The 17,294-nt window shown below is 54.4% G+C and overlaps 1 protein-coding gene across 2 annotated transcripts in view; it reads right to left on the reverse strand.

Moving 5' to 3' along the window:
- The window catches only part of PCDH19 (protocadherin 19), a 58,153-nt gene extending 42,978 nt beyond the window's left edge, over window positions 1-15,175 (reverse strand). For both annotated transcript variants that reach the window (XM_085060723.1, XM_085060722.1), the window contains exons 1-2: window positions 12,605-15,175; window positions 9,277-9,604 (exon numbers count right to left, since the gene is read on the reverse strand). In XM_085060723.1, the coding sequence (XP_084916849.1) occupies window positions 9,277-9,604; window positions 12,605-14,745 (2,469 nt within the window). In that variant the 5' untranslated portion in view covers window positions 14,746-15,175. The remainder of the gene's footprint in view (window positions 1-9,276; window positions 9,605-12,604) is intronic.
- Window positions 15,176-17,294: the final 2,119 nt, after the last annotated feature.

Here is a 17,294-nt window from a genome sequence, read left to right on the forward strand (position 1 = left end):
CAGGGCGAGCAATTGCCCTGTCACACATGGCAGGTTATGGCTGCAGACTGGAGGCAGCAAGGCCAGATGAACGCTTAAAACGTCGTTACAGTGTGAAAAGCGAGGATGTAGAAATGACACCTCCTTTCTCAACAAATCTGTTCCCCCAGCATCTCCCAGCTCTGTGAAGAATTCATCTCATTAAGCCTGAAGAGCCAACAGAGCCCTTGGAGGGGGAACATGGGCTCGTGTCCTCTCTGCATGGCAAAATAAGCGCTGATGACGAAGTCTGGGATCTGGGGAAAGATGGATTTGTGGTCCCAAAAGGATTTCAGCACCGGACCCTGAGCCCAGGCTGAGCTCCCCAGTCATGGCCAAAAGCACACAGCAGAACATGAGGTGCTTTTATCAGACCAAAAGGAGAAATTAAGGAAACCTGATGCTGAGCAGAACATTCCCCAGTTTTCCCAAGTGAAGTTTGCAGCACAGTTCAATATGTTAGTGCCTAATGAAGGTTTCCCCCATACTCTGCAGGGTACAATCATTCTCCTCCTAATGAGCATGTGTTAATAGCATATTAATGCTGACAACAACTAAGTGCAGAGAACAAGAGATGAACATATTCCAAAATTCATGTTTTTTTCCCAAACAAAGGAATTCACAGCATGAAGGAGCAAGCCCCAGCCCAGCAGGAGCCTGTGGCTCCCACAGCGATGCTGCCAGCTCTGGTCCATGGGCTCACCACGGGATGCAGAGCCCGGATGGGGCACAGCTTTGGTCTCTCACTAACCCAATCCCCACAATTAGCTGTTGTACAGGGAGAGATCTCAGCCCAAGCACAGCATTCCCTAGACACAGCCACACCGGGGGCTGAAAAGGAAGCAGAGGAACAGCTTACAAACACCTGGAAAAGCGTTTCACCAGGCAGACAGGTTCGGGTGCTGTATCCAAGCCAACAGCCGTGTGGATTTGCTTTCTGCACGTCGCCTGAGCTGGGTCCCTGCCAGAGCATCCAGATGTGAATCTGAATATGAAAAGTGCAGGAGGGAGCAGGTGACAGAGGCGCAGGCGCGGGCTCCCAGCCCCATCCTGCTGCCGGCGTCCCAGCCCAGCTGGGTTTGCCTCAGCAACTTTACAGGAGCTCTCAGCCATGGAGAGGAACACACATAATGGGTGTTTTCCTGTTTTTTCATCTTCCCCTGTGAAAACAGCTCCCAAAACCCTGACAGCTCCCCAAAAGCAGCATCAGCCTGCCCCACCATGTGCTGCCCACCACCAGGCACTGCAGGGAAGAGGAAGCCTGATTCTCTAACTGTCCAGCTTCCACACGCTCTCATCACTTACATTTACATTTCCAGATCGATAATCGATGCTAGAATCAATAACAGGGAATTTAGCTACATTATAAAAACAGTAAAATCAGCCAATACTGAGAAATGACTATTGAGTCCTGTGTTTTCTGTACTCACTTAGTCTAATAACGGTGAATGATATTTTCCAAGTACATTATTCAGCAATAAAACCACCGAATTATTTGATCTCTTTCTAACCTTTATGATTCTAAGCACTCTTTTTGACCCAGATTGAATGAGGCAACATCTGCAGAGCCTTTCACAAAATTGTACTCGGTGTGCACTATTGTAGGTCTGCTGCCAAAGATAAATGTTATTATTTTAAAGCCATCATCCTTCTAATAGATGAGCAAACACACTGCATTAGCATAGCCTGCAGAGCTCGAGCACGGGTGAGAAAATGCCAGAGGGGTTTCGCTTAATGGAATTTTACATACCTGACTTAGGATGGGTTAATGCAATCCACCAACACGGGAATTTTAAAACCTGCCCTGTGGCAAACACCTGCCGTTACAAAAGATGGTATAATCCGACAAGCTCCACATCCCCGTGAGAAACAGGCAGGATTCACACCCAGATCTCAGCAGGGTGCTGAGATGAGCACCTCATCTACAGAGCTCCAACTCACCTTGACCCACAATGTTTGTCACTGATGTGTCAGGTGGAGCAGTGCTGGTGTTACCTGTGGGTGCTCAGGGTTTCCATCAGGTGTGTGAAGTGCAATACCTGTGACACACCTGCCTGCTGCAGCATCAGCCACACTCCAGCCTTCACCACACCTAGGAGAGCTCACTGCAATTCCATGTTCAACAGCAACACACTCCCAGGCTCAGCACTAACCACCCATCCTGCTGGCAAAAGCCATCACTTCCCTCCAAATTTAGACAAGGAACTAGAGGGAGACACTGAAGCACTGAGTGCTCTCTTCTCCAGCAAACCCTCCAACAGGTGCTATGGACAAGCTCTGCCCCAGAAGAACAGTGAAATTGAGAGCTGCCAACAGACTCAGTGTCCCTTTGCCAAGCCCTGGGTGATGCTCTCCTGGGGACAGTGGGGACTGGAACTGTGGGACAAGTCCCAGCACAGCCCTGCCAGGGCAGCACTGCCTGCAGAGCACCCCACCCATCACCAATTCAGAGCACGCTCTAATTTAAATGATAATTACACTTATAAGTACACAGATTACAACTATTTATGCTACAAATAAGACCATCCTGTATTTTAATTAACAGAAAATTATTGGAACTCAACTATAGCCTCTGCTGGGAACAATATCTAATAATTTATTGAAGCAAGGCCATGCCCAGCCCAAGCAGCCTGGCAGGAGAGGGGGAGCAGGCAGGGCTGGGGATCTCACCCATCTGAGCAGGAGCTGCTGTCAGAGCAGGCAGGAGGACAGCAGAGAGGGCAACCAGGAGAGATGGAGCACTCATCCCTGGAGAGCCTGCAGGCAGAGCCTGGGGATGGAAGCAGGCAGAGGACAATGGGTGAACTGGGCTCTGCCCTTGCTGGCTGATGGGAATTTAGGAAATTCCTGAGCAGGGCACAGTCAATGAGGACAGGAGCCCAAGGACCTGGGAGGGCACCTGGCTGAGAAGCTTCTCTGGCTCAAAGCCCTCAGGAGGGCCTTCAGGAAATGGCAGCTGGAAAATACAGCTCTTCCACCCAGCCAAGCAGATGCACACAAGGTTATTCAAAGGCTACTGCACTTGGCCTCAATGATGCCTCTGCATGAGTGTGTGCTATATGTATAGGAAACGAGAGGGAGAAACCACAGAATTCAAATCACTCAATACAACATAAATTCACTTGGATACTGCTATAAGAAAGTCTATAAATAGCATGAAACACTACCCTTTTGACGAATTTTTTTTAAAAACTTACTAGAAATCTTTCCTGATGTAAGGAAAAATTCTGATCTTCCCAAATGCAAATATAGTAGCAAAAGCTTTCTTTATAGACTCCACAAATTATGCATCGGAAATTCAAATTTACTAAGAGGAAATATTTAAGGAACCTTCCAACTCAAACCATTCCATAATCCTATGAAAACAAGAGAAGCCTTTCCACTTTCAGTAAAAGTGAACCATAAAACCCAAAGCAGTGGCATAAAAACAAACGAGATGTATCTAATTATATGACATCTTATATACTCATTTACATAATTAGGTGCAATATGTAATAATTCTATACACACGTTTTATATGCATAGGGATACAAGTGTGAACCTGGCAGTGTCAGGTCAATGTTTCAACTTGATGATCTTAGAGGTCTTTCCCATCTAAATCATTCTGTGATTCTATCTAGTGTATGACAAATACAACATATAATATACAGTCTGTAATATATAACAATATAATCATATCCATGATAGCAGCCAGGTCTGGCTGTTAAATAGAAGCAGCTACTGCCACCACACCACACACCAGCCCTAATCCACCATGGACCCTCCTGGTCCCTTCCAACCAGGACCCTAGCATGGGCTAGAAAACGCTTGGAAATCCCAAAGAGCTGCAGGTTGGGATCACAGCGCCAAATCACCAATACAAAACATGCATTGTTTAGTGGTGAACTTGGCAATGTTTGGCTCTTAGTTGAACTCATTCTTAAATGCCTCTTCCAACCTGAATGATTCGTTGACCTCAGGAAAAGCCAGAGAGTGTTGAACTAAGGGTTTGCCTAAGTTGCAGCCAGGGAGTGTGGCGTGGTTAAACATGAATGGGAGCTGGCATATTTATCTCTGTTGCAAGGTATTCTAATGAATTTCTCCATACAACAGCTTGGAGCGATTACATTAGGAGATGTATAATTTGGTTAGGCTGACCTCGGAACGGAATAAAGAGCTGCTGATTTCCATAATGTCAGCCTCCGACGCTCAGAGAGGTCAGGGAACCTCCAGCGATACACAAAACACTTTGGGAGTAGTTAAGCTGAGAGATCTGCTGGGATTTGGAGTGAGTAGGGACAGCAGACGGGGAGGTTTGGGGTCCCACCCCACAAGCTCTGGTCCCTCGTGATGCAGAGTGACACTGGCTGCCCAGGCAGGGACCAGGAGCCATCCCAGGGAGGGGACAACCAGTGGATGTGTGAATCTGAGAGCATCACTCCTCCCGAGGGGGATCCTGCAGGGTCAGGCTGGGCTGGCTCCACACAGGGCTGCCCAGCACTCAGAGGCTCAGCGTGACCTGCGCTTCCCCGGCGCGGTGCGCGTCACGGCGCAGGCACAAAAAAGTGCTGAGTTACAGTGACCTCCCAAGGAGAAAACAAGACTGGCAACGCTGGCTGCGAAGTCAGCCTTCCCGAACATCACCACTGATAATGCTTTAATTATCAGCCCTCCTGAAAATAAGCCTTATTTCATCAGCCTGGCCTGCCTCAGCACCGCAAACTTTCCCCGGGTTGGAAATCATCTCCTTTCTTTCCTTTTTCCCCTGCTCTATACACAGTATTACTCAGAAGCAAGCCAAATCCCTTCCAATTATATATCATGACGTTTCCCCAGCGCTGCACTAAAGCAAGGCCCTTCACTTCTAAATGGCATGGTTTATAACAAATTGTCTGTTATACCAGACAGAAACTGATTTCCTCAAACCCAGCATATTAAAGTGAGTACATTCATTCTGGTTGTAACACACAAAATGTGATTATAACAGACACTTTGGGGGCTTTTTAAGGCTAGCGGAGAAGAGGAGGATAAGCTGGAGGGGAAGAAAGAATTGACAAGTAGAGAAATGACAGAGAAAGAGAAACAGCCATGCTGATTTCATTTCTTACAAAACAAAAATCTTTGTGTGTTGTAGAAATGTGCTTTAGTTAACACTGCCAGATAGCCAGAGCAAGAGCTGCCGGTGCTGCCTGAAACGAAAATTGCTCTATTGTGCTTCGAAAACCATTTCCCACAGTGAGGAGAACGCTTTCCAGGTAGCACAAAGCAGATCTGAAACCAGCAGGGCCTTATCCTGCAACTGTTGCTCCCTCAAATAATCCCTGCAGCCACGAGGAGCCCCAACTAAATCAGTGTGAGTGAGGATTATGCGGGAGTGTATCAAGGTTGGGGGATTAGACCAGGATTATCACTAAAACCAGTAATTCCCCATCTTACTGATGGTGGCCATCAGCTCAGGGGTGGATGGCCACAGCCCCCCCGGGGCTGGACACTGCCATGGGAGCTGTCGGGTTGCAGAGCCCAGAGGACTCGGGTCCTGTTGGATCAGAGGCTGCTCCACCTTCACCTTCTTCTCCAGTGGGGCCCAGAGCAGCACCAGAGCGAGACCAAGCCTGACTCATACCCTGAATACAGAATAATGTCAGTGCTGCTGCTTCCCTTCCCAGCACTGCCCCACCAAGCCACCCTAGAGAGGCAGTCAAGAAATTCTGTGCCAATTCCACCTTGGGACATCCCATCCCAGCCTCTCCAAGAATGCTCTCCTGCTCCCGTGTCACACCTCCTCACCTCTCCCATGCCGGGTCCTGCCCTGGCCTGGCCACCATGGTGACCCCAGGGGACAGCCAGGGCAGAGAGAGCTGCAGTGCCCCAGGGTGTGTTTCCCATCCTGGAGAGGCAAGCAAACATCCCTTCCCAAAGCAGAGCAAATTCGGCACGTAGAACTGCCTCTGAGACACAGATACAGCCATCACACACATGCTGTTTACTTTCTAAACCACAAAGTCAAAATCCAGGCATGTAAGTGTTACCCAAGGGTGGCTACTCTACATGCAAGTCATGTCCCTTGGATCCTAAAAGGCTCGGCACTGAGACCAGTTTCCACACCACCCCAATGCAACATGCATTTTTATCAAGGAAGCTGCCTAATGGCTCCTATTAATTTTGATTTTTAATCTCCTGGTGCAACTCGCAGCAATATACATGCAAAACCTGACAACAAGCCCTTTCGGTTTCAAAGCTGACTTTTCCTCCAGCTCAGAAGCAAGATGAAAAAGAGCCCTTGGCAGCAGCAAAGCCTCCGAGCAGCAATGCCCTTGCAGCTCCAACATGTCCCACTGTCCCTGCTGCAAAACAAGTCCAAACACTAACGGGGGCCAAGCCTCCTGCTGTCAGCCACGATCACCAGAGCTGCTCACAAATGCTTTCTGCCATCGCTGCCTACAGCCACAAGGAAGCTGAGAGGCTGTGGGCAGCCATCCCCCAGTGGTACCCTGTAACCCACGGGACTGCTGAACCCCAGCAGGGCCACAGCACCCCAGGATATCCCCACTGTCCCCCAATGCTCTCTTGGCAGCCGTGCCCTGGCACAGGCAGAGCTGGCAGCCAAGCCTGGTCCCCACCCAAAGGGAAAAGCTTTTTAAGAGTGATCCCAAACTCCTTTTGCATCCTCAGAGCGGGACTGCAGCCCCCACATACACCACTCTTCAATCCTTTCCCCATCACCAGGGAAAGATGGGGAGCACCAACAAACCCAATTATTCCCAGCCCCGAGACCTGCCACTGCACAAGAAGAAACATTTCCTGAAACTCTGCAAACAAGCCATCCTTGGGGACTTTTATTTCAAGGCTCCTGGCTGTTAAAGTAAATGAGGCTCACGTTAAAGACCAGCTACATCACAAACCCACTGCTGCTGGGGCAGCATGTCTGCAGAGGCAATCGCTTACCCCAGCCACAGCCATCATATGCCAAGTGACATTGCCAGAGACACATTTACCTCGTATTTTATCTGCTATCAACCGATGGTTTGCCTTCCCATCAGGAAAAGTCACTCCTAGGTGGAGCAGCAGTGATATCTCCCCAATGCTGACACCTCATAAAGGCTCCCAGGGGAAACAACAGCAGCTTCATTACTGGAAGCGATTCAAACCAGCCCAGACAAAGTACCACTGGAAGCACTGCAGGGAATGGTTGGGCTCTGTAACTCTGGGCAGGGACTGTTTATGAAATCCTCACCACCCAGAGGTGTACCAATAGCACCCTGCACAGCCACAGCACCACAGCACAGCACTGATGGGCCATGGGGGTACAAGGCTGCAATGCTCCTCCATGGAAGCACTTTCTGTGGAGTTTGTGTCACTCTGTGTGCCAGGACAGAGCTGTCACTGCAGCACCACTGAACCTCCTCACTCTCAGGGATTTCTAGAAGCCAACAGAACCCACACCACCAGCGAGATAGCTTCGCCTGCACAGCTGGAAGCGTAACACTGGGACTCTGCCAAAAAACACAGACATTCCCACCCTAAACTAAACTTCCAAACAGCTTCCAGCTGGGATTTCTCCTCCCCATGCTCTGACCCTGCCCTTTTGTCCAAAAGCACCTCCAGAGAGTGAGCAGATCCCCACCAGGACATGTTTCTCTCACACAGTTCCTTCACAGGACTGGCAACTCTTACTGCCTGCCTGGCAGCTCCCAGGGCTGCAGGGGGAAAATGTCCCACTGACACTGGCAACTCCTCACAAGAGACAAACTCCTTTCTCCAGGGGAGGTCCCAGCTCTTCACAGTGCATCTCACCTGCACAAGTGATGGGAAAATGGGGGCAGCTGGAGCCACAGCATCCCATCTCCCTCACAAGAGGGTGAACAAAGCAGGGAAATCTCTGGAGGGCACACTCTGTGAGACCCCAGCCCAGCAGCTGTGTCAAGGAGAAGCACAGGTAGCACTGCCTTCTGCCTGCAGCTGCCTGTTAACTTTATCAGCTGAGTTATGATGTTCCTGATGGTCCTTCCATCCTCCCTGGCACCAGAGACCTCCCACTGCCAGCATGCACTTCTGGATAATGCCAGCATGTGATGGATTTAGTGACTGGTGGCAGTGAATCTCAGGCTGACAGGATGCTCCACTGCTCCAGTGCCCAGAGCAAGGCACCAGCCAGAGATGCACTGCAGAATCCTCTCCAAAGAACAGTGCTCCAGTAAGACAGGAATTCCTCAGGGACCACTGCCCCCAACAGCATCCCAACAGTGATGGTCACCCCTGTGGGCCAACACTGGTACACAACGTCCCAGAGCTGGTTCTGTCTCAGTGGAAGTTAAACACCAGGGCTCAGTGAGCATTCTGCCAACACAACCACAGCAGGACCAGGCTCCCAGCACCAGCCCTTCCCAGCAGCCCTGCAGAGGGCCAGGCTCTGCTCTCCACAGCACCAGGATCAATCTGAAGCGGCTCCACTGCGTTCAGCAGCAGCATTTTGCATTTACACCAGCACACTGAACACAAAACAGAGCGAGCCATAAATATTTCAGCTGCTTTTTCAGCTTTGTTATTCTGTTCAAAGCAGGAAACATGACAAACCTTTGATTGTTTTGCTTAATACCAAACAATAATTCAAAGAGAGACAAACAAGCAACATTAAATGATGCCTGTGATGTACAGGAAAACCGAAGAATTAGAAGAAACTGATGAGGATGGTGTGGATGAGAGTGGCCCCTTTCCCTGCCTTCAGCAGGTACCACACATGCCTCCCATGCCAGCCAGGGTCCTGCACGGTGAGGGGACAGCACCAGGCCAGGGGTGCAGGTGGTCACACTGGGACATCCTGTGCTGTCTGCAACCCCAGCACAGCCAGCTGCCTCCAGAGCAACACCACTTCCAACAACCTTTATCAAAACTTCTGTGAGGGCAAGTGTCTCCTCCCTTGAGCATCACCACACTCAGAATCCACCTGCAAAGCAGCCACCTCCAGCCTCCCAGATGGCAGGGAGGCAGCCTGGCCTGGCCCATCCCCATCTGGGCACTTCTGAGGGTCTCTGCTGTGTCTGGGAGCAAAACATCCACCCATGGCCACAGGTCAGGGCTGCCCCAGAACTCACAGTGAGTATCCCCTGCCCACCCTCCATCTCTGCATCCCCCTGGGGCATCCAGCAGACACAAACCACCACAGGCTGTCTGCCCAGCACCCCGTTGGGCAGCGCTGACCCCGACAGAGCAGCACAGAGCACTCCAGGCAGCCCAGCACAATCCCCACGCTCCAGGCACAGCACTCCTGCCCACGCTCACCTCCGGCAGAGGCATCCCGTTGATGATGAGGTCGGGCTGCTGGGGGCTCTGCCCCGTGAAGGTGTGGTGGTAGATGTGGTTGGAGCCGGCGTTCCTGCTGTTCTGGCTCTCCACGTTGAGGAAGGTGCTCTCGGAGCGCCGGCAGCCCAGCGGCAGCGTCTGCTGGTGGTAGTCGAAGTAGTTGAGGGAGGAGGTGAGAGAGGAGCAGCTCACAACGTTCATTTTATCTGTCTCTTCCACGTCCCGCGGCACCAGGCGGATGTCATTCTTGCTGATTTTCTTCTTCTTGCTCGATTTCTTCTGATGCCCATAGGAGTACTCCGCGATTCTGGGGGACAGAGAGAGAGTGAGGAGCTGAGAGCATCCTAAACCCTGCCCTGCTAAATACACGTGCAGAACCCCAGAGGGCTTGGCCCCCATCTCCATGTAGGCTTCTTAGTCATGCACATTACGTCATGTTTTGGGGCTGGTGGCACGCCAGTAGTTAGCTTATTTTCATATGTATAATGTTTTCAGGTGAAATAGGTAAAAAAAATAGGAAGGAAGGATGCTTCTGTTTTGATCTAGTGTATGTAATTGCTGATATTCAGTTACTAGAAGTAAAGTCCAGCCTACAGAGGAGAAAAATGGAGATGTTAAAATCCATGAACTGAAAAGGGTACCTGCATTCATTTCCATGCATAATAAGGATTTTAAAAGTGATTTAATTTGGTCCTTGTAATGAAAATTCCAAAGGAATAGCAGATTTTTTTCCTAGTTCATTTTCCATAGCAGTAAATAAAGCAGACCCAGAAGCAGTCCTTACTGGCAACCTCAATTCTCTCACACTCCAAAGGCTGTTTGTTTATTAATGCTTTATCTAAACTGCTGGTGTTTTGATTGTCTCCTGATCATACCTGATCTTTTCTCCAATTGAATCCCATTCCTCCCTCACCCCGACATGCACATCCCCTTCTGCTGGGAAATGCTTTCACCTTCTAGAAATCAGAGAACAACAACCGTGGGTTTTTCAAAGAAAAATGATCCTTTTTGACCTTTTTTTTTTTTTTTTTACTGCAAGCTTGTTTTTCTCTGCCTTTCCTTCCCTCTTTCCTTCCCACCTGCCAAAAGAATCAACTGATGAAGTGCCTTGTTTGCCTTCTGCAAAACACCGAAGGAAAAAAGTTACTGCAAAACACAACCCAGGCAAAAAATGACAAATTATTTGCACCTTGCATTAGTTGGGTATGCTTGGCTCACAGTGACTGTGGCTCATCTTTCCACAGTGAGCAGCACAACAGTCCCTGCCATGAATTTCTACATGCACACCACTGGGCAGCTCAGTATTTCCTAGGGAAGCACATCAAATGCTATGCACTGTCAGAAATACACACTTGAAAGTCAGGATTTTGCTCGTCTTCTTGTTATGATAACAGCATTAAAAAAAAAAAAAGGAAAAAAAAAAAGAAAAAATCCAATAGCTGCAACAGAAATAATGGGATGAATAAATAATACAGTTTATCTGGAAAGGCAAATATTGGACAAATATTCTTGTTCCAGAAAGCTAATTGCCTGAGCATGAAAATGCCACTGTCAAACAGCTCTCATATGTGCCTCATAAATTAACACATTTTTTGAAGACTCTCCAGCAGCTCTCGTGAAGAATCTCTAAAGCAAGGCACTGCAAAGCCTAAAGGCATGGGGAGAGGGAACCCCACGGCCACTGCACTGCTGAGCCTCCCTGGTGCTTCCCCACCTCTGTGGCTGACTTCAGCTCAGACACACACTGATAACAGCCCGAGCATCCCCGAGCGTGCAAATAAATCAGAGGAAGGCAGGGATTTCTGTTGTGCCAACAATCTATATGCTGCTGACTTGTCTAACAAAGCTTGATGAAGCTTTAATTGTTTTGTTTACCTAAATGTTTAAGTTTGGCAATGCGAGAGCCCAATTATTTCCTGCAGGCATTCATTTTGCTGTCCTTTCTCTATTGACCAATTATTTAATTAAACCGCACTTCATTAATCCCTAAGCCGTCACAGTAAACCCAGGGCTTATACGTATGTGAGAAGCTGTTGGGGCACCACCACAACATGATTTTTATCCATTCAGGTCCCATCCTCTTTTAATGGGCCGAGCTGGCAAGGAATCTGGTCTATGGGCTTTCACTTGGAGCTAGACATCCCATAATACAGCACAGACCGACCTTTATTTGCAGATGATTTTTCCCCCATCGAGCAAAAAGGCTTATATACGCACTCTGCGCTGTGAAAACGGGGTACAATGCCCCGACTCCCCGGCATTATTTCTGCGTAAATAAAACTTTAAAGAGCGCACATCCCCCCGCGCCGCTGAATTGCCAGGGGCGAGCGTGCGTTTCCAAGGTAGAGCAAAATTAATTTCCATCCCTCCTCTCTGAAGCGACTCGGTGCCGAAGGAATGGAGAAGTCATGGCTATTTCACTAGTAACAGGATTAAACCATTTATGAGGCATTGCAGCTGCTCTTTTATGGCATCTGATTGATATTCATGTGTGGTTAGCATTTGTCTCCTAACTTGTGTAACACAGAGAATAGTAAAAGAGAGACAATAATCGCCAGGCTGTTACATATTCAGGGGACTGGATTTCCCCTATCAGCCTTTCAGCGGCTCCAGGCGCGGGGCTGACCTCCCCTCCGGCATTTCGGACCCCGGAGCACACAGCCAGCCAGGGCAAAATGACACAGCGCTGCACAAATCCTCCTTCGCCCATCTCGCAGCCCGGCCAGCCATGCCTGCCGCTGCCGCTGGAGCTGGAGCTGCGCACGGGGGCGGCCGGGGGCTTGCCGCTGTTTGATGCAGTTGGCCCCGCGGCTGGCCGTGGCCAGGAGCCGCAGCGGGCACACAATAGCTCCTTTGAACGGCCAGCGAGGGCTTAGCGCTGCCACCGCGCCGTTCGCACCGGCTGCTGGGGGATGCTGCGGTGCCCGGGGGGCTTTCCCCCCTCGCCAGCCCGGGGGGCAGCGCTGGGCACGGGGGGCTGCCCACGGGAACCGGCCGGGCCCCGGTAAAACCCTTCTCCCCGCTTGCTGCGATGGAGCACGGAAAAGCAGGGATGCTGCAACAGATTGCCAAGCCGCACAATTAAGTCGATTCGTTACTCGGCGGGGATCTCTGCTCTCCTCGCAGAGACCGATTTCTTAAAGCTTTGCAAGAAATTTTCTTACAGGAACAGGAACCTCACTTCGGTTCCTAAGGCAAATCCACCCCTCTTCACCACCCCCGAGCATACAGCAGCAAATGCAAAAGTAACTGCGATGGCAAAAATCAAAGCACACCCGCAGGTGCACACAAACAAAGGTATCTTTACCTGCAGTTGTAGGTCCTGATTTCCTTGTTATCCCTTTTGCACTTGACTGCCACAAAGATCATGGTGACAAAAAGAATGGCTGCGATAGACCCCAGGGCAATAATGAAAATCAAGGAGAGGTTAACAGATCCTATGGACTCCTGGGCATCCAGGGCCGGAGACAGGTATATCAAAATCAAGGCAGAAGCCGAGAGAGATGTTTTCCCATGGTCATGAGCCACCACGATGAGCTCATAGGCTGTTTTGGCATTCTCCCCAAAGGCTCTGGTAGTCCTTATCTCTCCGTTGACCTGGTCGATCTCAAAAAATCCTCTGTCTCCTTCCACCATTTCATAGGAAAGTCTGCCATTTTCACCCTCATCATAGTCATCTGCCTTGACCACTGTCACCAAGTAGCCAACCCCCGCGTTCCTGGGGATGTACACCTCTGCTGTCCCGTTGACCAGCGGCGGGGCCGTGATCACGGGCGTGTTGTCATTGACATCCAGGACAATCACCCTGACTGTGGCATTGCTCTGCAGAGAGGGATTACCCCCATCTTTTGCCAAGACCTTGAACTCAAAGGACTTGGTCTGTTCATGATTGAAGGACCTCAAAGCATAGATATCTCCAGAGTTGGGGTTGATGGAGACGTAGGTGAAGACAGGCATGTCCCTGACTTGGGAGGGCACGATCTGGTAGGACACGCTGCCATTGAGGCCCAGGTCAGGGTCTCTGGCTGAGACTGAGAGCAGGTAGGCCCCTGGGGTGTTGTTCTCCTGCACGATAACTTGGTAATAGGGCTTGGAGAAGTGGGGATGGTTGTCATTCTCATCGGTGATCTTGACAGTGAAGGACTTGGTGGCCTGCAGTGAGGGGATGCCATTGTCCCTGGCCTGGATGGTGAGGTTGTACTGGTCCCTCTGCTCCCGGTCCAGCCGCCCATCCACCAGGATGGTGGAGAAGCTCTCGTACTCCTGGAGTCGAAAAGGCACGTTGCCCAGGAGCTTGCACTGCACGCGCCCGTTGGCCCCCGAGTCGCGGTCCGAGACCCGCACCAGGGCAATGACGTACCCCGGCGGGGCATTCTCACTCACCTCCACCAGCTCACTGTTCACAGACAGCAGGTTGATGAGGGGCGGGTTGTCGTTGGCATCCTGGACGCTAATGGTCACTTTGCAATGGGCAGGGATGGAGTTAGGCCCCAAGTCCTTGGCCTGCACGTCCAGCTCATAGACGTGACCCTCCTCATAGTCGATGGCACCGCTCACCGTGATGAGGCCACTCTGGGGGTCGATTTGGAAAAGCTCCCGGGCCCGCTCAGAGACGTAGCTGTGGAACGAGTAGAGGACCTGGCCGTTGGTGCCCTCGTCCGGGTCAGAGGCATTGAGGCGGATGACTGGCGTCCCCGGCGGGGCATTTTCAGGCACACTGACGGTGTAGGCTGGCTCCTCGAAGAGCGGATTGTTGTCATTGGAGTCGATGACGCGGATGCTGAGCTCCACCGTGCCAAAGTTGGGCGGGTCACCACCATCCAGCGCCGTGATCACGTAGCTGTAGTGGGACTGGGTCTCACGGTCCAGGCTCTTCTCCACCACCAGCTCAGCAAAACGGGACCCATCACCCCGCGTCTTGGTCTCCAGCCCAAAGAGGTCATTGGGGGTGATCTCATAGCTCTGCACACCAAAGCTGCCCGAGTCTGGGTCATAGGCACTCTCCAGCGGCACCCTTGTGCCAGGGCTGGCCGTCTCCGAGATCTCCAGCTCGATCTGGTCGGTGGGGAAGCTGGGCGCGTTGTCGTTTAGGTCCTTGATCTCCAGCTTGATCACACAGATCTCCATGGAGCTGGACATCACCTCCAGCGAGATGACACACTTGGGGCTCTGTCGGCATAGCAGGTCCCGGTCGATCTTCTGCTTGGTCACCAGCAGCCCGGAGCCGGGGCTGATGTCCACCAAGTGGGGGGCCGAGTTGGAGACCACCCGGAAGGCGGCGGGCTGCCGAGGGTCCAGCACGAAACCGGCGTCCCGGGCGTCCTTGGCGACGTTGGCGATCACCGTGCCGGCCCGCTGCTCCTCCTCCACCGTGTACTTGAGGTTGACGAGGGCCCCGGCGCCGGCCCACAGCAAGGCGGCCCCCAGCAGCGCCGGGAGAGCCCCCATCGCCGCGCCGCCCCCTCCGCCCGCCGCGCCGCGCCCCGACGGCCGCCGGCCGCCCGCCTCAGGGGCCCGCCGCGCTCATGCGGGCAGCGCCCGCCGGGCTGCCCCGGCGGCGGGCGGGCGGCTGCGGGCACCGGAGCCGCGGTTCCCCGTGCACACGCCAACGCCGTCCGCTCAGGCGCTCCGCGCCGGCGGCGCCGCGGAAGGGCCGGGCATGGCGAGCGGCTGCGGGAGAAGCGGGGTGCTGAGCCGAGCGGTACCGAAGCGAGAGGAGCGCAGAGGAGCGGAGCGGAGCGGAGAGAAGTCGAGGCGAGCCGAGCCGCGCTGTGCCGAGCCGTGCAGTGCCGAGCCGCGCTGTGCCGAGCCGCGCCGTGCCGAGCCGCGCTGTGCCGAGCCGAGCCCGCTCCCGCCGGCGCTCGCTGCGGCGGCCGCACGCCACTGCCCGCAGTCCGGAGCGCCGGCGGGCGGCGCGGGGGCGGGCGGCGCGGGGGCGGGCGGTGCCGAGCAGCAGCCAATGGGCGCTCGCGGGCGGGACCGGCGCGCCGCGCCTCCGCCAATGGGGTCGCGCCGCCGGTCGGGGGGCGTGGCCGAGGCGGGGCCGGCGGAGCGGCGCGGACGGGAGCGGAGCGGAGCCGAGCGGAGCGGGACGGGACTGACTGCTGCCCGAGGGGGAGCCCGGTGTCCCTGCTGAACCTGCTCTCCCTGCTGTCCCGGCAGCTGCGGGCGCAGCGGTGTTTTGGCTGCGCGGCCGCGGTCACCGGCGGCTAGTTCTTTTGTGGGTGCGCACTGGGCGGCGGCGGATCCCCGCGGGCAGCGCTGGGAGCACAGCGTCCCGCGGAGCGTCCCAAGTCCGTTTAGTAGAGACTGAGCCCTCTGGGGCAGGAGGGCCCGCCCCCCGGGCAGTGTTCCCGGGAGCCGGCGAGGGCCCGGGACCGCCCCGCTGCGCCGGGAGGAGGCAGCCGGCAGCGTTCGCTGCACCCTGCCGATCCTGCAGAAACACCGCGCTACCGTCTCCTCCCAGCCATGCAATAAAGCGTTCCCGGGTGCGTGTGCCCGTGCCTTACCTCCTGTCTCCGCACCCGCCGCACGCAGGGTCCCGGGGAATCTTTACAGGGCCTGGGGGGCTTCACCGGGGGGGGAAAGGCGGCACGGTCCCGGCGGGGCGCGGGTCGGAAACCTCCCGGCACGCCGTTCCGCGCCCCAGGGTTAAAGGGGCCAATGCCGGCGCGACCCGCGGCCAACCACCCCGCAGCCCGCCGGTCGGTACGGCCAGGCGGCGGCGGGGGCAGCGGGACGGGCACGAGCGGGACACGAGCCCCGCCGGGGCGGTTTGCAGCAGGCACCGACGGCTGGGCGGTGCCGCGCCCCGCGGGTACATCGCGCTGTGGCCCGGCCCGGTGCTGCCCCTCCCGGCCCGGTGCTGCCCCTCCCGGCCGCTCTGCCCCTCCCGGCCCGGTGCTGCCCTTCCCGGCCGCTCTGCCCCTCCCGGCCCGGTGCTGCCCCTCCCGGCCCGGTGCTGCCCCTCCCGGCCGCTCTGCCCCTCCCGGCCCGGTGCTGCCTCTCCCGGCCCGGTGCTGCCTCTCCCGGCCCGGCCGCGCCGTCGAGCCCCGCCGCTCTTCCCAGGCACAAGGGCGCCATCTCGCGGCCGCGCGGGGAGCGGCACCGGCTCTGGCTGCGCTCGGCGGCACCGCGGGATGCCCGGGACCACCGGGACCACTGGGACCACCGGGATCACCGGGATCACCGGGATCACCGGGATCACCGGACCACCGGGACCACCGGGACCACCGGGACCACCGGATCACCGGGACCACCGGACCAGCGGCCCCGGGCGAGGCTCCTCGGGCGGCACGGCACGGCACGGGCCCCACACGGCTGGGAGGGTCAGTAGAGGGTGACCGGGATACCCCTGCCCGCAGGGACAGCATCCATCCACCATCACCATCCCTGGGACAGCATCCGTTCAGAGACACCGTCCTCGTGATCTCCTCCCGAGTGATATCCGTCCGGGGACACCACTGCTCCAGGGACACCTGCCCGGACACCTGCCATCCACGGACAGCCCCCCATGAGATGCCATCTCAGTGTCCAGGGAGGGACACTGCACCCAGGGACACCCGAGGGGAACCCCCTCCTTCCCGCAGGGTCCCTCTGCTGCCGCTGCCGTGTCCTGGAGGAGTGGGGCACAAGCCGGCAGAGGAAAAGCCTTTGCCAGGTGTTCCTTGCCTTCTGTGTAGAGCAGCAGCGTAGGTCACTGTAACCCACGGGGGAGTGGCAGTGGGACACGGGGGCCGTGGCAGGTGGGGATGGCACAAAGGGGCAGAGCCTCGTTGAAGTCTTCCGTGAAAAAATTAATTCTGATGACTTGAACTGTGCCATGTGGATTGAAAACCTGGCTGAGGGATCATAAACAAAGGGTAATTAGAAGCAGGGGGAGGTGTTTATGGGGTACTGCAGGGATCTAGGTTAGGGCTGCTCTCATTTAATACCCTCATTAATGACCTGGAAAGAGGGAGTAGACTACACATTAATGAATTTGGCAGATGATGCTA

Source organism: Lichenostomus cassidix, chromosome 4A (genome assembly GCF_008360975.1).
Source record: "Lichenostomus cassidix isolate B80296 chromosome 4A, HeHo_3.0, whole genome shotgun sequence".
NCBI lineage: Eukaryota > Metazoa > Chordata > Aves > Passeriformes > Meliphagidae > Lichenostomus > Lichenostomus cassidix.